The sequence below is a fragment of the Acartia tonsa genome, chromosome 3, assembly GCF_053477335.1.
Source record: "Acartia tonsa isolate MP-2025a chromosome 3, ASM5347733v1, whole genome shotgun sequence".
Classification (NCBI taxonomy): domain Eukaryota; kingdom Metazoa; phylum Arthropoda; class Copepoda; order Calanoida; family Acartiidae; genus Acartia; species Acartia tonsa.
Genome location: NC_137262.1, coordinates 52,421,085 through 52,448,228, shown reverse-complemented (window position 1 = coordinate 52,448,228; position 27,144 = coordinate 52,421,085). Strand labels below are relative to the sequence as shown.

At 29.3% G+C, this 27,144-nt stretch overlaps 1 protein-coding gene across 2 annotated transcripts in view; it reads left to right on the top strand.

Moving 5' to 3' along the window:
* The window catches only part of LOC145314561 (ATP-sensitive inward rectifier potassium channel 12-like), a 100,218-nt gene that overhangs the window by 30,184 nt on the left and 42,890 nt on the right, over positions 1-27,144 (top strand). The window contains exons 5-10 of one of the 2 annotated variants that reach the window (XM_080154529.1): positions 1,196-1,302; positions 14,568-14,633; positions 20,795-20,860; positions 21,271-21,354; positions 22,358-22,488; positions 22,910-22,951. In XM_080154529.1, the coding sequence (XP_080010655.1) occupies positions 1,196-1,302; positions 14,568-14,633; positions 20,795-20,860; positions 21,271-21,354; positions 22,358-22,488; positions 22,910-22,951 (496 nt within the window). The remainder of the gene's footprint in view (positions 1-1,195; positions 1,303-14,567; positions 14,634-20,794; positions 20,861-21,270; positions 21,355-22,357; positions 22,489-22,909; positions 22,952-27,144) is intronic. The other variant, XM_080154530.1, reaches the window with a different exon arrangement.

Below are 27,144 nucleotides of genomic sequence, written 5' to 3'. Positions count from 1 at the left end.
TCTGTCATACTGTCTGTCATTCTGTCAGTCATTTTGTCTGTCATTCTGTCTGTCATTTTGTCTGTCAGTATGTCTGTCATTCTGTCTGTCATTCTCATAAGGAAAAAGGATAAGAGGATGAATACTCACCCCTTTTTCATGGTAAAATACTACTTCCCCATCCCTAAATTTAGAAGCAGACGAAAATCAAAAGCCGCCCAGGGCTTTTTGTAAGGTAATCATAAATAATAATGTGAATAAAAAGAAAAGCGATATTTAGCAAACAGCCGTGGGCGGTCAGAATCAGCTGAATGTTCATTATGAAAAAAATTTCCCCCTTTTTAGAAATAGAAGGATTCATCTTTCATGAAGAATTTTTTTAAATAAAAATAAAATTCTATGTAATTTTTAATTAAAACATTAAAACGAAAATATCTAATCTAATATTCTTGCCCTAAATATGGAAATAGTAAAAAGTAAAAAAATATTTTTTTTAATAATTTTTAATCCTCCCATTTGAAAAGTAGTGGAATAGCATTAAATTTTAGCGCGGCAACAGCGCTGAGTAGGCCTCTAGGCCCACTGCCTATTTTCGTCTTCTAGTTGCTTCGATTCCTCTCTTTTATTTTTTTCTCTATGGTCATTCTGTCTGTCATTTTGTCAGTCATTCTGTATGTTTTTCTGTATGTCATTTTCTCTGTCATTATGTCTGTCATTATGTCTGTCATTATGTCTGTCAGTATGTCTGTCATTATGTCTGTCATTTTGTCTGTCATTATGTCTGTCATTATGTCTGTCATTCTGTCTGTCATTCTGTCTATCATTCTGTCTGTCATTCTGTCTGTCATTCTGTCTGTCATTCTGTCTGTTATTCTGTCAGTCATTCTGTCTGTCATTCTATCTGTCATTCTATCTGACATTCTGTCTGCCATTCTGTATGTCATTCTGTCTGTCATTCTGTCTGTCATTCTGCCTGTCTTTCTGTATGTCATTCTGTCTGTAAATATTTCTGCAATTCTGTCTTTCGGTGTGTCACTATATCTGTTATTCTGTAATGGCTGGTATTACTTAAATCTCGTATTTGTAATTCCATACAGGTGTACTTAACGGATAAATTGATATGCAAACCAAACAAATAAGTTAGACTCTCTTGGTAGATAAATATACCTCAATTTTACATACATAATTCGCACTAACATCCTTTTTTTCTTCGTAGGTTGCGATAGACGACGAGCCGAATGGTTCGATGTGTAAGAATAATGTTGAAACTATATCTCCCAGTTTCTTTGGCAGACCTTTTAGTGCCTCTGCGCTTCAACAAAAGTAAGTTTTTTTATTCCCGCATTTTTAAAGTTATTTTTCAAGGAATAGGTAAATCTTAGAATTTTAGTCTGTCATCAATTGTTTTGCAACCTACACAAAATAAACCAAGTACATTTTTTAAAAGGGAGATTAAATTTTCTTGAGTTAACCTATTCCTGATAATCAAAAAGCACTTTTTCAAATTAAACATATTTATCAATAATTCTTATAACAAATGAATACAAAACCTGTAACTTTTTTATCAATCAATTTTTTTCTGTATCTTTAGATGTCTTTTGTTCAATAAATTTGTATTAGAAATATAAATTGAAAGAGTGTCGTGAAATAATAAATGATTTAACCTAGGTTAAGGTCTTTCTTACTTTTAGTTTTGTTGTGTTAAATTAAAACACTATAAGTGATTATCTATTAATATCATTTCTTTTTTTGATTAATTCGTTTTTGCTGAATTAAGTTGCTTTATTATTTTAAAATTTGATTTTGATATTTTTTCTTTTCTTTTAATTTTTTTTATTGAATTTATTATAATTTAGTTGGTTTAACTATGTTTCTTTTGCTTCGCTTCTATGAACAATTTTGTTATTTATGCAACAACTCTTTTTCTAATTATATTAGGAAAGCAACATATTTGTATTGTCTATACAAAACCATACTTGCATGATACAGATAATACTAAATACATCCATAAATGACTTTCCAAGAGAATACAATAAAAATACTTGGAGACGTTTTCTCAAGAGATTTATATCTAGAATACAAAATAGATTGATGTCTGTCCGTCCGTCTGTCCGTCTATCTGTCCGTCCGTCTGTACGTCCGTCCCTTAAGATCTCGGTAACCACTGAACCGATCGGATTCTACTCTTCAGGGTATAAACCTATTGGTCCCCAACCCCCCAAAAAATGAAAACTCCACCACCCCCTTACAAAAAAATTGTTTTTAGGCGGTTACTTCACAATAAATGGCAGCACCAGAAATACTTTATCTTTTTTAATTACCTCTTGGTACAATGCCCCTATGGCCGCTAGTAGACATATCCTTATACTAAAGTAACAGGATGTTTGTCTGTCTGTGTGTCTGTCTGTCTGTGTGTACCGAAGGATCTCGCTAACCGCTAAACCGATCGGGTTCTCCTTAACAGGGTAGATTCTCATATGTCCTAGGAAGGTTTTTAACTATTTTGGGGGAGAGTACTACCACCCTCCCAAAAGAAATGACAAAAAAATTGAAAATTTTCTTAAAATCTGGGAGACTTCAGCGTCAAATAAGGTGGTATCGTACATAAAAAATTAACTTTAACAAACAAAAACATTTAAAGTGCCACTAGAGGCCTCTAGGGGCGTAGCCGCTAGTAAAAGAGAAAGAGATATAGATAAAAGGAGATACAGAAAGCAAAGGGGCAGAAAAAGAAAGAGAAACAGAGAGAAAAAGATAGCAAAGAAAGAGAACCAGAGAGAGAAAGATAGAAAAGAAAGAGAATCAGAGAGAGAAAGATAGAAAAGAAAGAGAACCAGAGAGAGAAAGATAGAAAAGAAAGAGAACCAGAGAGAGAAAGATAGAAAAGAAAGAGAACCAGAGAGAGAAAGATAGAAAAGAAAGAGAACCAGAGAGAGAAAGATAGAAAAGAAAGAGAACCAGAGAGAGAAAGATAGAAAAGAAAGAGAACCAGAGAGAGAAAGATAGAAAAGACAGAGAACCAGAGAGAGAAAGATAGAAAAGAAAGAGAACCAGAGAGAGAAAGATAGAAAAGAAAGAGAACCAGAGAGAGAAAGATAGAAAAGAAAGAGAACCAGAGAGAGAAAGATAGAAAAGAAAGAGAACCAGAGAGAGAAAGATAGAAAAGAAAGAGAACCAGAGAGAGAAAGATAGAAAAGACAGAGAACCAGAGAGAGAAAGATAGACAGATACAATTAGCGAGAGAGATAGAAAGATATAGAAAGAGACAGACAGTGATAAAGAGGGAAAAGAGAGAGAAAAAGAGGCATATATAAAAATGAATATAGAGTAGAAAAACGAAACTCAATGTGTCTCTATAAAGAAACAATACATGCAACATCTATTTTATATTATCAGGACCGTTGATCAAATTTAAATATTTAGATCAGACTATAAAAGAAAGAAAAAACGTTTAAACATTAAACAATACAAATGTAAATTTATTTTTCAGTATAACGCTGTCCCAATAATGACATCATTATTGGCATATGTTGAAAGACTAAAGAAGGTTTTAAGCTATTTTATTTATCTAAAAAGTTTAATATTGAACTTAGTTGAGAGGTATATTTGACTTTTTTGGATTAAAGTATATCTAAAATGAATATTGTCTGAATACATGATATATTTTTTATTTGTTGTATTTGGTTAATGTAATCAGGGAAGCAATTGTCTTCTCACCACACAAACACACTCAAAATATCTATACACATAATATTATTTTTCTTCTCATGGAATATTTATAAACTGTATGTAAACTTGTAACTATATAAAAATCTTACGATAGAGGTTATAATTGTTCTATTTTTGATTAAATGCCTTTCGGCTATAAAGAGCCTAGATAAAAATAAAAAAATACAATTCCATAATTGTTAAATTATTGGCTTAAAACATTACATTCAAGATTGGCCAAGCAACAATATTTACTCGCTTTACTTGTTTACCAAAAATAATTTTTAGCAGATTTTAAAAAAAATAAGGCTAAGGTTGTATTGTTTTAAAAAATCATTCTTGAAATTATTTTATAATGAATAGTGTAACGAGAAGTCAAAAAAATCAAGTTGTAATTAAAAATCAAACGTTTTATTCTATAATCATTGTTGCTAGGTTAGTTTTATTCATTTATGGTTTATTTTGTTGGTTTATCCAATTTGTTTATCAGTAAAATTATTTGATCCAAAGTAACTCATGGATGTTTCAAGGGATATAGCTTTTAAAATTCTAAAAAAAAACTTCTGAGCATTTAATAAAATTTAATAGAAATGTAAGCTATCAATTTTAAATTTTAAAAAGTTGAGGCAGAATAATTTTCTTCCTATGCAATATTCCTGTTCCTGGCTAGGTCTGACTACTTGCGTCATTACAACCATCAAATATTCATTCCATCCTGTGGACACAGATTAATATTCTCAACAACAAATCGCAGAACAGGGTAAACAAAGATTATTTAAGGGAGGTATAATATCAATATACATAAGACTATATTCAAAATGTTGTACTGTATACTAAAGTAACAGGGTGGCTGTGTGTACGTATGTCCAAAAAGATCTAGTAAACAGCTGGAATTATCCTTCTACCATTTTCTGTAAAGTCTCACATTTTGTCATGGAAATATATGGGTTGGGAAGGGGTACCTAGAGGCTAGTGTAACACATAAACATAATTTCGACTTAGATTTAAGTTAGATTTAATTGACTGACATGAAGTTAAAAATGAACCAATTTTTTTTGTCCTATTGATTCATTACAATAATTGAAACGTTAGTAAACTTTTTTTTAAGTATGAATCTATTCTAATAACATTGTCGTCCTTTTATTGCATTTGTTTTATTTTCAGTACACAAGTCCCTCTGTTCAATTCTTTGTTACTGATCAAAATTTAATTATTTTTTATCCATTTTTCTCTTGATGGTCAATATTGATCATAGATTTTAACAGTCAAATAAAGATATTTTTCAATTTCAATATAAAATAAATTTAAATGCAACCAATCTATACTTTTAATCACTTAAATTGTAATTTTCAATAAGATATTTTAAATAGGAACAATGTGGTCATATTTGGCGAAGCAATAACAAATTAACAAAAAGTTACAATAATATGTAAAAGCATGAAATGCTAAACAGGTCCAATTCAATTATTTGTCTACATTTTACATAGATATTGTTCACAGACAGACAAACATTCCTAATCAAACAGTTGCTGTGTTCCTAATTACTTCTTGGAATTTAAAACACGATTAAATAATTATTGTGTAATTTGTATTGTCTGAATTAATAAAATTATAAATTTAATTTTAGAAACTCAAGGTAATTGTATGCAACCCTTTCAATTGGAGGTATATTTCATCTGAAGATAAACTTATGTCCTCAAACATTTCCACTATTAAAAAAACACAAAATTTTACTTTTCTCGGGTGGAGACGAATAGTTTTTCTTCAGGTAAAATATTCCTCCCTACCCTTTCCGGCTAAAAGTTTTTCAGAAGGTATAAATCAAAATAAAAAATATTTTATATCAACGAGGCTTTCTAGTTTAAAGTCTGACCGATAAATTTGCATTACAGTTCAATTTTGTACTTCTTATTTACATTTCTCTAAAAACTATGCTTTAAGACAGGCAAATGGAAAATGGAAAGAAAAACATCATAAGTGTTCTTTTAGAAAATACATAAAATTTATTTTAGGTATTTCATTATATCTCTTAAATGTGCCGTTATTTTTTAAGACATATTTATCAACTCCTGAATAAATTTGATGTATTTTTAAACATAAAAGTGGGAATCATGAACATTTGTTTCCATATTCCTATTAGTTGTGTCTAAAAACGGGGAAAAACGCAGTTTATTTTTACTCACCCTGTATTTTTTCCCTTGGATATTTACTCTTTTTAAAGTTATGCATGTTTGACTCAAATATTCGATTTGTAGAGTAACTTCGCTGAGAAAAAAAGCATATGTACTTTAATGTATACGTAATGTTTATCAAATCTTTTTTCTTCCAATCTTCAAAACGTTAAGCTCTATTCCATCTGAAAAACTTTGCATTTTATTTAAAATTATTTTGGTATATAACCTTTGACTTGTAATTTACCATTCTTCTTTTAAATAGAATTAGCTATTTTTTACACAGTTTTAAAACTAACAATTTTGTGAAAAAAATTCAATAAGATTTTTAATAGAGACAGCATAAAGTGACGCCAAAAAATGACGTCATACAATAAAATGACCAATGAGAGGCCAGTATAGTTTTTACCATTGGTCAATAACAATGTATACTGACCTATCATTGGTCATTTTATTGTATGACGTCATTTTTTGGAGGCACTTTATGCTGTTTCATTTTGCTTAAGATTTAAATTTTTAAAGACATTGTCTTGTTTTAAAACTGTATTTTACAATACTTTGTACCCCTTTAGCATACAAATACTTTAAACTGCATGATTTTGAAGTTTTTAAATTTATATTTTAGCAGAAATAATTTTTCTCTCTTGATTGGTATTTAGGTAGATTTTGGATTAAATTTTTTGTCTAGGCTTAAACTTAAGTTATTAATTGTAGATTTGATCTGAATACTGCTTTTAGAATAAGAATTTATAATTTTTCAATTGAATAGCAACTTCTTGTAGTACCATTAGATTTGATTATATTCCTATCTTTCTTCAGTATCAAATTCGAAAAGGTCTCTTTTTTTGTTAAAAAATATGACATATCGTTCAATGATAAGAACAAAAAAAACATAATATAATTTTTTAACTTAATTAAAGGTTTCTAAACATTTGAACTCTAACATATTAGGATTTGATTTGTGAGAAAAATAGCAGAACCTATTCTGTTACCTAAGTTGTAAAGTTGTATTGACATGCTACAGTAGAAATACAAAATACAAATAGCAAAACTTTTACTTTAACTTTGCCTATAAACTTGTAAACTGTCCGACAATACTGTGCCAGCTAAATGCTAGTGTTAGATTGGCATTTGTTTGCCTTTTATATATCTAATTTTAATATAAGTTATAAAGTTTAGTTTAGATTTTGATTTAGCAATATATTTATAAAGCTATATGGACACAATGATACGTTAAACTTAAAAAGGTGTTCCATACAGATGTTTATATTTAGTGACATATGATTTATTCCAATGTTACCAAATTGTACTTCCTATTTGCCAAATTTTCTGAGTTTTAATCTAGATTATCTATATTTATCGATATAGCACTGCTGATGACTTTTTTTGGCAGAGGAAACCTTACCCTTTTTTGTGGGAGGAGGCTTTTTTGGGGCCCTGTTTTGTTCAAATAACAGCTTATAAACAGATTAGTTTCTTGTTAAATGTAATAAAGAAGAATATCTATTAAAATATAACTTTCAGAAGAATAAAATACAAAAACATATTTCAGAAGTAAGCTTCTCTTAATTCAACTTTAGATTAAGTTAGTTAAATTGTTGATCAGTTGATCAGACCTAATGGTTGATTTTACTTTTGTCATTAGCCCATCATAACTTATTGGGTTCTGAAATCAAAGAAAATAACGTTTACATACAATCGTCCTTGCCTACCATTTAAAAAGAAAACAGTTTTGAATGCCTCCCCTTTACAACAAAGTTAATGCAGCATTTACAGAGATTATACCAAATATTTATATCAATAAAATTGTAATATGAACGAGTAGACAGAGATAAGCTGTATTTAATTTAATTTATATATTCATTGATTGTAATATTCATAGTTCATAGAAAATACATATTATATGAGAACCTTTATTTTAATTCCGGCGATTTTCGCATATGGACCACAGAAAAAAACATTTATACTTAATTTATGTTAGGTAAATTTGGGAGAACCCTGTAGGGGAAGGACCAAATGAATACAAGTTTTTTCTATAAAAATAATTTGTAAAAATACCCAAATACCTTCATTTTGATAGCATTTTCTTTTAAGATTATTACAACCCAATTGGCATATTACTAAAAACAGGTTATAGAGAGTCTTTGCTACAAAAAGTATTATCTAATTATAACTCTATCTAACAACCAACCAAAACAAATAGTTTGGAAACTCCTAGAATCCCGATAGTGGAAATTTATGCATTTAAGTGTTTGTTAGACTTTAGGCTAGCGTTCGATACCATAAAATACAACTTTTTCTCCAATATTTAGACAACGTTTATTCAACTGTACAACCTTAATTTTTATAGCGCAGCTACTTTAAAATGTTTTCTTAATAATTAATTATATTTAAATTTGCATAAAATCACTTTTTCCTAATGCTTTCTAACTAATTAAACTAATTAAAAAGTTGCATGTTAACATTTACCAACTTTACTTAAATTGTTTATTTATAATTTACGCATTACAAGAATATTTCTGAAATTTTAAAAAGGTCTTATGTGTTAATATGAAAGTCAATAGTCACAAAAAAAATTTCAAAGTTACAGAAGTTTACTGTTATTTATTGACCTAAAATTTATTTGCTATCTTAGTAATATAATTGTTCTTGTTAACTTAAATACCTGAAAGATTTTCATGATAAAGAATTTTAGAAAATTTAAACTTTGCATGTTGAAACATTTAGCCCCAGATTTTTTTTTCTTTTAGACAGGAATTAAATGGAGAAGTGATTTTGCCATTTTATGTTGAGTGAAATTTCACAATCTAAAAATTTTTGAGTTTATCTTTTTGATTACTCAAATTAAAATCAGATTTTAAACATATTATTTGTCATTACAAAAAAGTTTAAGAAATTGGTGAGGTTAAGTTTCAAAAAGGAAAAGGTCTATGTTAAAAATTAAAAAGCATAAAAACTAACTCCCTGCTAAATACTATTTTTTTACCATAGATTCACAAATTAAATGTGAAACTTCCAAAAATCTTTTTCCTGATTTTATTTGAGATAGGAAAACTGAAAAGTGAGTTGAACAATTACTGGCTGAGAGTAATTTAATAGGCATGTGTCTGCCAAATTTCTTTCTCTAATCCAGATTCCATTTAATAACCTTAAATTGGTTCTTACAGATGCAGTGATAATCTGAATTCATTTTCTATAGTTTAAATTCTATTCTTAAAACATGAAATTATCAAAAATATTCTTAATTCAGGTATGCAACATAAAACATTAATAGTTAGAGTAGGGTGGATTTCTTGGTCCAAAACAGGACTAAAAGACAAAGGTCATGCAATTAAAGGGCTGGTTTTCTGAAAGGCGTTTTACAATAATAAGTAGAGATACACCAAAATAAGATCCTATTGTGTATCCAGTCATCTATAAGCTATCCGAGGTTAATGATCTATAATAAAATGAATTTTAGATCCCAAATCCTTTTTTTCCTGTTCCATTGTTGGTTTATGTCAAGCTTTCTGTCCTGTACTAAGTAATGACAAGCCTTGCTACCTAAAATTATTTTTAAAGATATGTACCACTTCTAAAAGATCAAACATTTAATTAAGAGTTAATTATACAATAAAGTAAACTTTTTTTTAAATATCATGCTAACTACTATCTTTTCAAAGCTTCGTTAACTTTTATTCGTTTGAGCTTTTGTGAAATAATTTTAAAAAGAAAATCTAATGTATATTACTAAACTTTGAACTAGAATTTTGGCGACCTTAGCCTGTAAATTAAATGATGAAGTTTAATTATTGAAATAAGTTTTTGGCGATCTCAGCCTGTCCATTCCAAGTTTATACTTCCTTGTATACTTTCAATAGCTTAGCTCAAGTAATAAGTAATTTAATTTAGATTTACATTTTACATATCTTGGAATAATTTCTTTCAATGGTTTAGAGTTCAGACTTTTGAACCAAATTAGGAATTAATAATGGTGCCTGTCGAGCAATTAACCCCAACCACCTTATTTAAAAAAAATGGAAATAATATGGGTTAGCTTTTTTCCTATGCTGTGGACTTATGCTGGCTACCCAGTACCCAGTATAACTTCACCTGAAGTAATCATCGAACAAATAGACCCCACCCTCTCCATTGTTTAACTTAAAAGGAATACGAAGAATTGGTAATTTAACTAGAGTGTTTAATGTACCAAGAAATTAGGCATGTTGCATTTAATTAATATCCAGCTTGACTCTGTATTTAAAAATGGTCATAAAGAAAAGGACCTGACCATGCTCCTAGGTGATTTCAATGCTCAAGTAGGGAGTAATAATGAGAATTTAGAAGAAGTCATGGGCAGATATGGCCTAGGCTTAAGTAATGGCAAGGAAAATGACAATGGTGATAGACTTGTAAGTTTTTGTACTGAAAACAAACTTGTCATTGGTGGAACCATCTTTAAACACAAGAAGATTCATACTGCCACCTGGAGATCACCAGATCAAAGAACCTTTAATCAGATAGATCACATCTGTATATCTAGACGTTTTAAAGGTTCTCTCCTTGATGTCAGGGTTGAAAGAGGACCTGATGTTAATTCAGACCATTTTCTTCTATCTTCTAAAGTTCGGCTTAGATTTAAAAAGCAGGACACAAAGCCTAACCCCAGGAAAAAGTATAATTTAACAACCCTTCAAAACTCTGAAAAGCTACAAGAGTTTAAGCTCACTCTAAAGAACAGATTTGAGTTGTTGACTCTTCAAGAGGATGATGGAGTTGAAGATATTTGGCAAGGTATCAAAAAAGTTTATAATGATACTAGCCAAGAAAAATTAGGTTTTAAAAAGGCTAACCAAAAGCCGTGGATCACTCAAAGATCCATTGATCTCATGGATCAAAGAAGAGAGGTAAGACAAAAGACACTCTCCAGAAACTCTCCAGAAGATAAAGACCTGTATAAGATGCTCAGCAGGGAAATCCAAAGAAGTGTCAGATTTGACAAAAAAGAACACTTGGAAAACCTTGCTATGCAAGCAGAAAATGCTGCTAATCAAAATAGAATGAAAGATGTCTATGAGATTACTAAGAGCATTGCAGGTAAAGTACACAAATCAGGATCACACATCAGGGACAAGGATGGTTCACTCCTTAAAACTGATGAAGATATTCTAAATAGATGGGCAGAGCACTTCACTGAACTGCTAAATCTTCCAGTTCCAGAGGAAGAAACTGAGATTCCACCCTCAGATGCACTTGACATTGACTGTCGAGCGCCAAATCTATTGGAAATCAAGGAGGCCATTAAAAGTTTGAAAAATAACAAGGCCGCTGGACCTGATAACATCCCAGCTGAGGTCATAAAAGCAGACCTAGATACATCTGCTGAGGCATTCCTTCCTCTGATCACAAAGATATGGAATGATGAGTTATGCCCAGAGGACTGGAAGAATGGACATATCTCAATACTAGCCAAAAAAGGAGACTTGACCCAATGTGGAAACTACAGAGGGATAATGCTCCTTTCAGTACCTGGCCGTATCCTTAGTAAGATTCTTCTTAATAGAATAAAGAAGAAGGTTAATGAAAAGCTAAGACCTAATCAGGCTGGATTTAGACCAAACCGTTCCACTATTGATCAGATAACCTCTCTAAGAATCATCATAGAGCAATCCAAGGAATGGAACTCTGAGCTTTTTGTAAACTTCATTGACTACAAAAAAGCATTTGATTCTTTAGACAGAAGATCTCTCTGGAAAATCTGCCGACACTATGGCATTCCAGAAAAGATAATCAATATCATTAAAGCTATCTATCATAAAGGAGGTGGAAATGTAATGTATAAAGGTAAACTATCAACCTTTTTTGAGATTGTAACAGGCGTCAGACAAGGATGCCTTCTTTCTCCCTTCCTTTTCCTCCTTGCCATTGACTGGATCATGAAGAACTGTGAAAGTAATGATGGCATTCGTTGGGAGCTATTTGGCAATCCCAAATATTTAGGCGATCTGGACTTTGCTGATGATATCGCTTTGTTAACAAGCAATAGAAGTCAAATGCAAAGAAGGACTAACAGGATAGCTGAAACTTCCAAGAAAGTTGGACTAGAAATAAATGTTCCTAAAACCAAAATACTCAGATTAAATGCAAATTCCCAAGAACCAATTACTATTGGAGACCAAATTCTTGAGGATGTAGATTGTTTTGAGTATCTTGGAAGTAAAATTGATGAAGCTGGAGGCACTTTAACAGATGTTAAAGCTAGAATTAACAAATCTAGGACAGCCTTTGCCAGCCTGAACAAAATTTGGAATTCCAACAACATCTCCATAAAGACCAAGTTAAGACTGTTCAAGTCAAATGTTCTCTCTGTTTTGCTGTATGGGGCTGAAACTTGGTTCCTAAACACAGCAGTGGTCTCCAAGCTACAGACATATGTCAATAAATGTCTAAGGAGAATCCACAAGATCTTTTGGCCAAATAAGATCACAAATGCTGAGCTTCTAGAGCGCAGTGATATGTCAGACATTAAACTGACAATAAAACAGAGAAAATGGAGATGGCTGGGGCACACTCTAAGGAAAGGGCATGATGATTTAACCAATCAAGCCTTGACTTGGAACCCCCACGTAGGAAAGAGGAAACCAGGTAGACCAAAAACAACCTGGAGGAGGGAACTCTTAAGTGAACTGAAAGAAAAGAAAATTCCATCTTTCAGCAATGCCTCAAAACGTGCCCAAAAAAAGGAAGATTGGAGAACCATTGTGCATGGCCTACGTTCTGCAGAGAACTAAAAGGCAATGATGATGATGATGATTTAATTAATATTTCCCTTTAACTATACAAGTAACCAAGAAATAAAACTTCCCTATAATCAACATATTTCCCAACACCTTTTATTTCTCTAAAAAATCCTTTGAAGTTTAAGGTAACTTACTTGTTCCTTGTCTCTAGCAACTTCCGGGGTGCGCAAAATAATCCATTAAACTTCTTTTCACCTTTTTACACTCATTATGTTTCATGTAACTTCAACTTTTTAAAACAACTTTAGCTTTTTCTGTTAGCTTAACTTTTAAATAACAGTTAAAAATTTTAAGTATATTTATAATGTTTTCTTTAATACCTTTTTTAATTGGATCACAAAATAAATGTCATATACTTCCCTAAATTTAATTCCTTAGTGCATTTTGTTATTAATTTAGGTATTGCCATAATAAATTGGCAATGTTTATAGTCATGACAGGGATAAGTATTCTAAAATTATAATCAACTTATAATTATAACCTACCAAACTTTAATTCTACTAACTCTAATTCTAACTAACTAACCAAACTTTAATTCAGTTAACAACTCTAAAAACATTTACTATATCTTTGGTTTGATTAAATCCATCGATATCACTGTATTTCCGACTAACTATAATCTTTTTTTATTTTAATATTGTTTAACTGACCCCCTGTGTAATGTAGATAAAAGTAAACAAAGCAATTTAGTTAAATTACTTGGCTACATTACCCTACAATCCCACATTTTCTTGATGGACAACAAATCTACTCCCTTATTTTTTTCTAAATACCATGGAGATTGAAAATGGAACTGAAAATTATCTGGGATCTGAAGGGATAAGACAATGGATAATGAATTGATATACATCTCTATTGATGATAAACAAAATTAACTTATCTGTAGATTAAAAATATTGGTTAACAAGTTTGGAAATAACTTTTTGGGAAACAATAAATCAAAATTTAATAAGTACCCAAAGTTTTTAAGCCAACAAATAAGTTACCAGTGTTATAAAACGTTGGTTACCGTTTTACAATAGGAACTTTTATTTAATCTTGATTGGGTTGTATAAACGCACAGCAGTGTTTAAACTTTTATACTATTGATTTTAATCTACAGATGGGATATTTAAATATTAAATTATATTATTATTACTAAATAGTTTCAATCCATTGTTATACCTAAAAAAAATAGATAAAAAGCGCTATTTCATTTTTAGTATTTCTCTCTTTATGCTTATATTTACTTAACCTTGTGGTACTTCAACCTAATAACCCTACGGAATTCCAGCCTAACCCTAAGCGCTACTAACAAAAAGGTTGTATCTACTTCATTTTCTTCTTAAAGGATTTTGCATTGCATTAGAGTTCATAATTCATCTGCTTGATTCTGAAATTATAGTTCAGTTTATTTATTATTTAAATTAAAAACCTATAGATGCTATTGTTCAACCCTTTTTAAGTGAGGCATCTCTATAAATCTTGTGTATATGTTGGTCTGTATTTGATAAATAATTTTCTCCATTCGTATCAGTTACATAGAATTACAAAAAGGAAAACTTAGTTTTGCCAGCATGACTTCGAAACCAATTTATGTCCGCTGGATTAGAACAAGTTCTCATCCATACTGAAAATTCATGTATAGCATAGTAAAGCAGAGAATTTTCCATTACTATCAGTTTTTTTTATTTCCGCGGAAAACAACTATAATACGATGCGATAAATTACTATGCTTCTATTGGACGTTTTCGTTCTTGTTTAATTCATTTTTTTATATTAGATGCTTAGTTTGATATATTAATGCTTTTTTTATCTTATTCAATAACTAACTAAAATTTACATAAGGTAGAATCTTAATAAATAGAAAGGAATACCTTGGTGTTCTATGTGATTCCCTTTCTTAAAATTTTTAAAAATTCAAATTTTTGACAATCTTTGTTTATTTTAGATGGAATCCATTTAAGAAGAAATCTGGAATTCTTGGAGTTATTCATGCACAGTCGAAACGAAACAGGTAATTCGTCCTGTGAAAGTAAAAACAGTTTAATTGATGTGTCATCCATTTATTAATAGTTTACCATTTTCAATACATTAGTTTTACACATTTAGGCTGTTAAGTTATTTAATTTGATGAAACTTTAAAAAGTGTTTAATATATAAATGTTTTAAAAAGTGCATTTTTTCCTTTGATATAAAGTTTTTTTATACAATATCTTATGCAATATCAAAAAGTAAAATTTTAAAATAAGTTTAAAAGTGTTTTCTCATTTCTATGATCTTTAACTCAAAACAGTTTGTCTATGTGTCTGTCACATTTGATTTATCTCAGCCGATTAAACTCTGTATCACCTGATTGATTATTACACATGAGGGATAATCTGTGCAAGTAACTTAAAACAACTGGCAAACAATGTGAAGAATTAACCTTATGTTTATTCATTCACGTTTTTGTGGACAACTGTCTTTAAACCAAATGAACAAATATTCTTTTGTGGGAAAAATATCTGTTTTGTATAAACATTTGATGCTGTAGAATAGATAGACTATAAACAATTTTACTATTTAAAATGCTAGTTTTCAATGCACTGCTCTATTATACACCTTGGGATATATAATAAAGTACAATAGATTTAATATCCTAGATAGTCAATTGGCAACTTTTCTACGTCCAACTAAAAAAGGATTTTAAAGAATGATTAATGTCCCTCCACAGATTATGACGTCATAACCAATGAGAGGCCAGCATAAATTTTACCATTGGTCAATTACAGTGTATACTGGCCTCTTATTGCGTATTCTATCATATGACGTCATAATCTGAGTAGGGGCTTTATTCATCTTCAATTTTATAGCATACGAAATTTTGGTTTATTTTAATTTTCATCAATTAATAAGAGCGATGAAGTATATTGATGATTTTGATATTTTCCTTAGCATAGCCTTACCTAACGATACTGAATCTTTTTATTTTGCCTATAAAAATGACGTCATACTGGCCTATTATTGGTTAATTAAAATGTTTGCTGGCCTGCATTTGGTAATCATGGTAATTTAGCCTGTGTAGAGGACTATCATTGGTCATTTGCATTGTATGACATCATTTTTTTTTTATAAACAATAAACAGCTTCTAAGATATTCAACTGTTTATATTTAGCTGAATTAAGGTATGAATAATATAAACATAATAACGCTCTTTCATACCAAAATGTGTACTTTTTCTAACCAATAATATGGCCGAAAATTTCTACATAGTGTTTCTATTGGTCTATTTGGAATTAATCATCTAGACTTTCTATATTCATTGCAAAACTACACACATGCTACTTACAGAATAAAGAAATAGCAATTTAATTTTTCAGTTCTTTCCATTCAAATTTTTAGGTTTAGCAGGGAAAGAAAACTTATGCCCTTTCCCTCGTAATTTTACACGTTATTCTTGCACTCACACATACACACATACTCACACACATACACTGACACACACACACACACATATATATACACACACACACATACACACACACATATATACACACACACACACATACACATACACACACACACACACACACACACACACACACACACACACACACACACACACACACACACACACACATACTCCGAATCCCTTGATACATTTTATGAAATGTTGATTCAACATGAAACATTTTCACAGAAATTGTAATAGAAACTATTCTACATATTTAATAGCATTAAAACAATAGTTTTATACAATATGTGGATTTATCAAACCATATATTTAAATATTTTATTTTTAATGTAACAACTGAAACATATCTAAAAATCTGTATGTGCCTTTCATTTTTTAGTTTCATGGGTTTTAATTTATATGAAGCATTTACAATGATTAGTATGATTAATTTGTCATGTAAAGCTCAACAAGGATTTACCTTTAATCACGAAATAATTAAAGTTTCGTGTCCTAGGAATTTGTATTCTTGAGTACCAACGGATTTTTTTCATGTTAGATTTTAGAAACCAGACATTTATAACATGAAGTAAGATGATAAGATCAAGAACGTTCAAGTGGTGGGGTGAAGGGATGTTTTATTTGGAAAACAAAAAGATTAAACGTCCTTGGATAAGAGTAAGAGGCAAATCTTTGACATTTTACGGGCAATCTTGTTACAGAGTACTATTATCTAGTTGAAAACATTTATAAATGAATGGTAACATGTACCCGTTAATCCAAGCATATACAGGTTTGAAGTACAAGAACCAATAATCATTATAAGACTTCTTCTAATGTTGCATTAAGTTGTATTGAATTCTTCTAAAATTTTGAGACAATCCAATATTTATATATTTGCACTGTACAAAATCGGGCTCTTAATTTGCTTGTCATTAAATGAATCGTTAGCTACTATTACCAAAGAAAAGTATTCTAAAAGTTTTTCTTATTTGATTAGCAACAAAAAGTTATATAGCATTACTTAATTTCTTCTTTTGGCGGATTTTCTTTTTAGAGCAAATATGATTCAGTGTTCTCCCTCTTTAGAAGCTTTAGAAGTCTTGAATTGTTTTCTAAAGCGAATGAGATCAATCCACCAAAAGATTATCAATGTTAAACAAAAGATTTAAATTTCGTTAGCAACTAATTCAACTAATAAAAAGTACCCCTCATGTGACGTCACAAATTAGAAAATATTTTTTTGTATTATATAACTATTTAGTATGTGTTATCTGTATGGAGTAATAAACCAATAAAAAGGCCTATACAACATGATGACGTAGGACCTAGTATTCGTACAATAAAGTATAAAAAAAAATAGTTATCTTACCAGTTTATAAATAATCTCGCATAAATATGAGTTTCAATTTTATAAATCTTTTAATTATAGTTAGTTAAATGGAAATGAAATAAGATTTTTATACTTACAATATTTCTATATAAAAGTATTTTTTCAAGATAGAAGACTATATATATATCCCATATATTGAAACAAAACTAATTGAATATTAGCATGTCTACAAGTAAGAAATATCCTTCTTTATACTTTAATCTGATATATTATAATGGCTACACCCTTAGCAATAAGTGCTTTTTCTGTAAGAAATGAAAGTGAATAAAACCGGAACGGAACCTATATAAACAATAAAAACTCAACTTTTCTTGAGATCCACCCAGTTTGTATCCAAAATGAAAACCACTTGCATAACTGAGGAAAACTATGTATTAAAGCATACAAGATTTAGGTATTACTTTCTGGTAGGTCTCATTACCCTGTCTGTCTATTATACATATATATATATATATATGTTAAACCGTACTAAGCTGAGAAGTAAGATTGATTATCTAGTAAGAGGTTAAATCTTTCTTTCTACGCCTCTAGAGGAATTTAGGGGGACGGGGTGGAAGGGGTGCGCGAAGGTGGGGGGGGGTGATTGTCGACTATCCATTTTACATTTTACTTTAAAACATAAGGAAACTTAAAGGTTGAAGATGCAATGAAAAGAAATAGAGTGCTCTGCCGTTCTGGCGTAATAACGTTAAGACCTTACTTATGGATAAGCTTTGTCTTAATCATTTAATAAGATCAGCTAGATTGGAATATAATCCTTGAATGGAACCTTTGTAATCATCATTAAATTTTTTATAAGAAATAGGTCAAACAATAAAAAATTGATGAACCAGCTGCAAAGAGTTATTATCTTAGAATAAGAATTTATACAAAGGAATCTTTTCTATAATTATGGTCTTTCGACCGCTGTGTCTATTCATCAGTACTTTATGGGAATCATATGAATATTAAGTCATTATTATGCAATTATATACTTAAAAAGTTATCACGTCCTAAATGGTTTGAAAAAAGTAGTTGCTCTATAATTCATTAATGTTTTATCCTTGCTTTGATGGAGTTGTCATCCTTGTTTATAATAATAATAATGATAATATATTGCATTGTATTATTATTAATTTCTACCACATACACATAATTTCTCATAGTAATTAATACACTGCCATATTCATAAATAAATATAGTGGATATAGTGTTATTATACAGCTGTATCCTTTTTTGGTAATTTTTCATATTCCTCGTCTTAAAGTTGTATTGCCGTGTTCCCTAAAAGGGCCTAGTTAATCACTGAACCCTCCACTTACTTCTAAAATAAATTTTAAAATGTAGCACTGGGTAACCCCACGTTGATAGGGCACCTCAGTCAAAGGACAAAAACTACCCTTAAACCCTCCCCCCCCCCCCACCCCAACAATTTTTGAATTTTTATCAAAATCTGGATTTGGGTTCAGTGCTCCAGAGGCAAACTAAAGAGAAAGGACTGTTATATTTTTTTCCGGTACCAGAAATATGGAGAAAAAATTAATTTTCATAAGTTAGGGCTAATAAATCTTACTTAAATTTCTGAAGATTATTCAATGTTATTTTCTATTATGCTTCTGTCATAAGATTTTTTATAGTTTTATCCACAAATGTTAGAATTACTGTCTACATATTATATACATTAGATCCCATTATAAATCATTTATATACAATATTAAGTATACTCTTACAGAATTCATAATACAAATGTCAGAAAAAAGCCATATAAACCACAGAATGCATCGCCTCTTTCAGGACAATTTTTTTATAGTCATTCTTATAGTCTGGTTTATAAAGAGTTATTATATGAAACATAAGTTGGAATTGGTCAGATTAAGAGTTATTGATTTCTTAAATATAGTAAAAAGCTTATATACTAAAATTTGTATACCTTGATGAAGGCGGAAAATTACTACATCTAATTTCACAATAAATCTTGTAGAATTTAATATATTTTGTCTATTGTCTATTTTGCTAAAATATTACATTAAATTTAACCAAATTTAAACAGAATATTTAAAATTCTAAGCATAAATTAGGAAAGGAAATAAATAAAGACAATTCCAGATTTATGTAAGGTAATATTCAGGGAAAAGAACTATAGCTGAATATATACTGAGTACAAAGGGTTTAAACTTACAATTTTGGTGTTCAAACATTATTACACTCAATATCAATAATGTGTTACATGTGTAGAATTACCACACACAAATGCAGTCTGCAGAATTACTAATGACTTTATGGTTATAGTAAAAAATACTGGATCACTGAAATTCTGAAAAAAGTACAGTTCCAACTACTAATTAACAAAACAGCCTTATTTATATTTTTTACAGGATAAATCTATATTGAATCAAACATACGAAATTGAATATCAAATATTGTTTGACCAATAAAAAGTAAGTTTTAGGGTTTCCAGCCCATATTTCTTAATGTATCATCAAAAGAAGCATAAACTTGTGTATCTTTGTATATTATTCTTCAGTTGGCAGAAGGACATTATATATATTCATTAACAAATTATGAACAACTAAAAAAAGCTCTTTTTTTAAGTGCTATTAAAAACTTTGGCCATTGATTCATTTTTAATCTGATTCTGGTGTAAAATTGAAATGACATATGCTACATTTGATGATTCATTAAGAGATTAAGGCTGTAAACCCTAGAAAATACTTAATTATGAATCAAGCTGGAAAAAATTGGTTACTTTGTAGAGACACCTAAGTTTTCCTTTTGTTGAAAAATTTAAAATTTTGCCAAGCCTAGCCAGAACTGTTTAGCATTGACAGTAATTCTTGTGTTGTGTGCCAAACTTTTAGTTGTAACAATTTACTTCTGAAAAGACACAAAATTCTTGAATACAATAAGGAATCGATTAAAAGTTTTTAATTTTGATAATATATTAATATCTTAATAATAGGAAATAAAGGTTTATATGTTTTTTTAAATCGTTGTTATAAAGTAGATGTTTAGAAATATTTAAGTAAACATAAATAAACATTTTTCATGCTCAAATTTGTTACTAGAATTGGTCAAATAGAAATTTTGCTAAATAGATATCTTGCATAATTTTTAAAGCAACAGTTAAATTCAGTCATCCTCAACAATAACTTAACACTATCAGGAACATATTTGTATCTACTCTACACCAAATAATAACTTTTATCACTATATAACGGCTATGTCCAGAAAGTATTCAACATCAATTTTTAGGAAGCACAAACTAACAACTGTTGCATACAGCAAGTGTATCTAAATATATAACTATTCAACTACATATTAGTTGTTTTAGGTATAAACCAAAAAATTACAAATTTTTCCTTATTTTAGAGTTGTTTCGAAGCATGGCAAACTAAATACTTTTCGCAGAGCTGAAGAAAACCAAGAACAACACAGGTTAGTCTGTTCACAGCTTTGTTAGATGTCATATATGTAGATAGACAGAGACATAATTGTATTGTTAAATGGATCAGATAGATAGCCAACAGGAATGGCCAGCTGCAACCTTAATTAGTCGCTGTTCCAAAAGGCAATTAGTCAGCTGGCTTTATAATTCCATTCAGTCAGCAAAAGTTTGATTTAATTGTCAAGTAAAACTAATTTAGCCATACATTTTTCAATGGTTAAAAAAATTTAGAAATTAACAATTCTTTTTCTGAATTAAAATATATAATAATAGAAATTTTAGCAGCTTATAGATGCTTTAAATGCCTTTATTATAGGCTAATTAATCTAGTAGGCCATAGTCCAGCTGCTAATACTTTAATCAGCCGCTTAAATTATTAGCCGCTGGTTTTTAATTTCAGCGACGGTAGCTGCAGTCCCGCAGCCCCCAAAAAGAGTGGCTGGCCAGCCCTGGGAAATCTATTTTCAACACATTTTTACAAAAAGTACGTGGATAATGACCCTTCAAACCTGTCCTTTGTAGATTATATTTCATATTTTGATGATTGCTTTTATCCATTTTTTTTATCTACATAACCCTTACATAATAAGGTGAGATAGCATGACCCTTCAACACATTTTTAACTCTTACGCATCATTTATAAATTTTGTAATTTGAAAAGAAGACAAGAAACTTGGAGGCTCGATATTTAATTAGGACTTTGTATTATATTACTTTTTTAGATTTGCTGTATCATTGGAAAACAAAGAATTAGTTTGATAAATTTTAAAAATTAAAATTGTTTGTATTTATTACCCTTATATTATGATAACATGATTGAAAACTATCATAGAAGCAGAGATGTAGATGTGGTAAATTATTCTCTCCCCACCAAAAGAATACTGAATATTAAAAATTTTGAAAACTAGAAAATAAAATGAGCGTTATACAAATACAATATATTATACTCTAATATATTTGACTTTAACTTAAATCGCTGTTTAAAATTATCTGTTGGAAGGAGTGAGTTAGTAAGTAAGTCGAAACTTATAAAGATGCTAAGCATACAAAAACTTTTCTCTTCACTTAAATTCTGAAGTATCACTTTATTGCTTTAATGTTTCCCTATATAAGATTGTGATTTTTATTAGACATTATCTTGCATGTTAGATTTAGATTTCAGAAATGAACATTGATTACATATATCCTAAATTATAATGCTTTATTTGTCCTGGAATATTAATTCAGATTTTTAGATTAATTTGAAAACCCTAAATAAGAATAATTTATAGAATTTAATTTTTTTTGTTATTGCCACTTATGAGCCATTCATGATAACTGTCTCTAAAAACATTAGTTGTATTTAAAAAAGTGATTGAAACAGTTTTTTTTTTAAAATGATTAATTAGATATGTATGCAAGAAAAAAGTGGATGAATATAAATTGCTTTATTTGTCAAACCATTTATCCAGAAAAAAAGAAAATAAGGAGGATTTCTTTTTGTTTAGGTACCTGAAAGATTTTTTTACCTCAATGATAGATCTGTCTTGGTCGTGGACACTTGTTAGCTTCACCATGTCATTCTTCACGTCATGGCTCTTCTTCGCTGTTGTCTGGTATCTCATGGTTCTCATTCATGGTGAGCAAAACTTTGTAGCGCAGTTTCTCTACAACTATGTTAATAACAAAATATATACCTTTCATATTCATCCATCTGTGGTCTCTTATATTTCCAATTGAAAATCTCATTCAAGCACACTTAAATTTTAAAATAATTTATTATTTCTCTATAATCAATTTGTATTAAATTCCTATTTCTTTACATAGATCCTTGTTAAAAAAAATTTTAAGCTGCCTTGTATCTCATAGCTAGAACTGTTTATCAATCAACATGTTTTTAAGGTCATCTATATTTGCTGTTTGATTGATAGGGTTTAAAAATTTTTACCTTTCATTTATAAATGCTAAATCATGATTTTAGGGGCTGTTGGCAAGTATAATAATATTTTTCTATCCTTTTGTCATTTATGTTTTTTTTTTAATTTCCAATTTTATTTTAGGTGATTTAAGTCCAGAAGATGAAAGAGACCCAGATCACAAGGAATGAAAACCATTGAAATTTAGATAGATAGTGAAAAAGATAGATAATTATGTAGTGATAGTTAGTGAGTTAGATAGTTTAATAGGTAGTTAGATAAAAATATTATCGAATAGAGATTTTAAATATTAAACAAATTATTTAAGTTAAAACCATTTAATGGTGTCTGAACAAAAAGTTATTTAAAATGATATTGACAAAAACAATTATAGAAAAGATTACAGACAATATGGAGAATTGATATAAAATGAAGCATAGTAAGATGCAATGCAATTAAAATAAAATAAATGTCCTGATTATTAAAAATGAATATGTTATATATAACTACCACCAATATATTTATATGGTAAACAAACTATTCAAATAATAGAAAAGAGAAGAAGGTTAAGAGTTCCATGTCATAATGAATTCAATGCACAAAACATAAAATATGTTTTTGTAAAATAACAAATAAATCATAATAAAACTGGTAAGTCTCTATATTTTGGTAAGTTCAATTCAAAATGAATAGCTGTAAAGGTCTGATACAATAACACATTAGTTGTGCAAATATTTTACTTTGAATAATCTGATTAAAGGATTTACAGAAAATAAGTATTAGATTGACATATAATTCACTTAGTTTCCTATTTGAAATCTAAGTTTAGTAAATGAATGAATATGAATCAGAAAAAAAGCCACAAGGAACATTATGATATTTTCTAAACATTCAAATATTAACTTGTTTAGAAGAACACTAGAAACCAAATGCATTGGTAAAGATTCCAGATGTAGTATTACCCATGCATATAACACTGGTATAACTGTATGATGTGAGTGTGTGTGTATGTGTGTTTAACAGTATAACAGTAAAGTGTGTGCATAAAGCACCTCTTTAGGTCAAATGGTTCTTATAATTGTGCATTTTATAAAACAGCGGGTGTAGTCCCTTTCGTGACAGCGCCTCTTAAAGGGCGTTTCATAGTATTATCACAGTAGCCTTTGATATGTTATTTTAGGTTAGGTGATTGCCCCACAATAGAAACGCTATTGTAAAAATTAAGAGGCGTTGTCACGAAAAATATAGTAATATATGAGATATTTCTATAAATTGTGAAGAAAAAAATTATATTTTTGTTATAAATTATAATTTCACAGTATTGTTTTAAACAAAAAGACAATTTCATCAAAACAAAAATGACAACTCCTGAGTGAACTGAAAGATAAAAAAAAATCAAAATCTCATCTTTTATTGATGCCTCAAAACGTGCCAATCCAAGGAAGATTAGAGAACCATTGCGCATGGCCTATGTTCTAATGAGAACTAAGAGGCTATGGATGACGAAAGATGAAAATGTTAAAATTTATTTTAGCTCTTGAGAAAAAATTTCTTTGTTTGGTAAAAACACCATGCACTACTTATTTACCTAACCTACCCATGCTACCTGTGCATAAACAATACATATTGCACTTTAACACCAATAAATTATGCAATAATTTTCACATAACATGTGGTTATAAAATGCAACAGAAAATATTATAATAAAAACAGTAAATATTCATTTTCAGATATATAAAACAAAAATATTTAATATAAGAATAAGAAAAAATATAAATGAAAACCAAAGAAAAGACCATTCTGAAATATGTTAAATGTGGATTATTTGATAAATTTGTAATGTACCACATAACAAAAATAAAACAAACACTTCCTACAAAAGTATGTTGGGACTGAATACTAAAAATGAAGATTCAGTTCCAAATGTTAATTTTAAGTTTGCTTTAATTTGAACATTTCCATAACAACTTGTAGAGTTGAAGTATGTTGCGCTTTGCAAAATAAATAGCCATATTTCATAAACTAGGTTCATTAATTGCATATTGTTATCAAATACTTTCTAATTTTATGATATATAACAAGGATAAGATTTTTTAAAACTGAAACTGAAAAATAACTTAAAGCAGGGATCGGAAGCCTCATGTAAGCCGCGTGTAAGCCTCAGTGAAATCGTGATTTTATCACTATAAAATTCAGCTGTATGTATAAAAACGGCTCTTTAGCAGACAATCCTTCTTTCTGAAATTTTTTTTTTCTGCTTACAAGCAGGTTTAAAACTGAGGCTTATGCGCGGCTTACGTGAGGCTTCCGATCCCTGACTTAAAGACTTTAGTTTCAATGTCAGTTATACAAGCAATAATAAAGCATATGTAAGCATTATTCATGACAATAGTTATCTTGAAAAATTTTACATGCTAAAGGATAAAAATTTTAATTTAAACAAAATAAAACATTAAAATAAAACAAATAAAGAACACATTAGGAAAGATAAATTGTTGCAGGCTTTTACGAACATTTAACAAGGACAATAATCTGCTTATTTTTTTATTGAAGAAAATAAAAATTAGGAAACTTTTAAAGTTTTAATGACATTAAAATAGAATGTATTTTTTTGTTGAGTTAGCTTAAATTGTAAACTGTGTCATGAGTTTGAGTCAAAGTCACAATCTAAAATGATAGAAATATTCCACTGTTGCTTAATAAGCTGTTAGAGTAATTTCTTAGCCCCTTTTTATTGATTACTTGGCTCTGTCAAATATTACCTATGTCCTCTTGAGGTTATTTTATAAAGTAGCTATGCATAAAGAAGAGTAACATAAATTAAACTGAAACTTTTATTACTTTAAACAACACAAAAGAATTTAAACTTTTCAACTTGATTGCACTTTAAAAGCAATTAGAGGTTCAATAAAAACAATTAAATATTCTATCTTTGTATTACACTGAAAGATAATGAAAATATCAAATGTAATAGAAAAAAAGCAAATGTATACATTACATTTTGTTTGAATTACCCTATTTCCTTTGAACATTTATATTTTATCTGTAGATAGAATTTTCCAACTCATAATATTAAATGGCTTTGGGTTTTCCTGTACTGTGTGTGTGGGGGAGATATTTTGATTTCAGATTAAGATTTGCATCAATTAACATGTGAAATAAATTTTAAAATTCTCCTTAAGTTTTCCCTGTTGTATCTATGTTTTGTTAAAGCTAACTAAGAAAGCTATAAAGTTGCAAAATAAAACAAAAATAGAAATTGAATTTAGCTCAGGTTACTTGAAAATTCAGTTTACTAAATTCAATCAGATGTCTGTACACATTTGATAGTTCACATTTATTGTATTGTGTAAAAGTTAGAAAAAGTAAAAACAGTACAGACCTTTCCTGATAAATTTAGAGTGCTTTTATAAAATAAAGGTTTCGTATATTAACAACAATTATTAAGAAAAATATTTTTAAATATAAATTAAATATGTAATTTAGCACTTATATTCATGTTTTTGAAACTGAATTATTCTTGTTTTTTTTTACTTTTATTTTTTATTTTAGTTTTACAATGTTAGTAAAAAAGTTTGAACTAAACTTAATCCAAAGTTCAATATCTATTTCTTCTGTAATTCAAAACTTGGATGATTTTTCCTAAAGAAAAAGAAAATATAATAATAAAAAATGCCAATCTTATTAAACAATAACAATTTTTATTGATGATTAACTTTTAAAAATAAAAAAATCATTAAAATACTAAGTACTAATATTATGGAGTTTAATTCCACTAGATTGGTATGAATGATTTGCTAATGATGTAAGGTACTTTTTGCTTTTTAAAAAAATCTAGGGCAAACTCAGATTATATTTAGACATACAACATAACCCAGATAAAAAATTTATAGGGCCTAACTTTTTATAGACCCTCTTTTCAACAAGTTTGTTCATAGCAGTCAATATTTTTTATAAATTAGTCAAAAAGGAAATAATGAGACCAAGGACGTTCAAGGGGGGGTGATTACCCCCCCCCCCAATGAATTTGGGGGTGCCGTAGTCTATGATATAAAGATTACCCCCTCCAAAATTTACTTGGGGGTGCACCTATTACCCCAAAATTTTAATATTCAATAATTTGGCCCCCTCCCCAAAATAATTAAGCTTGGAAGTCCTTGAATGAGACTAAAAAACAGATAAACTGCTTAAAAGGTTGAATTTTAATATGAAATATGTAGCACAAAGAAAAGGTAATTTAAAATTCTATTCATTCTAAGAAAAATAAATTGACCAAAAGATCATTAAATAATTTTTGATTTTATGTAAAAAAAAAACTTATTTGAAATGGAATTGTATGTTAGACGGGTTTGTATGAGCACTCTTTTTTAACTTTATTC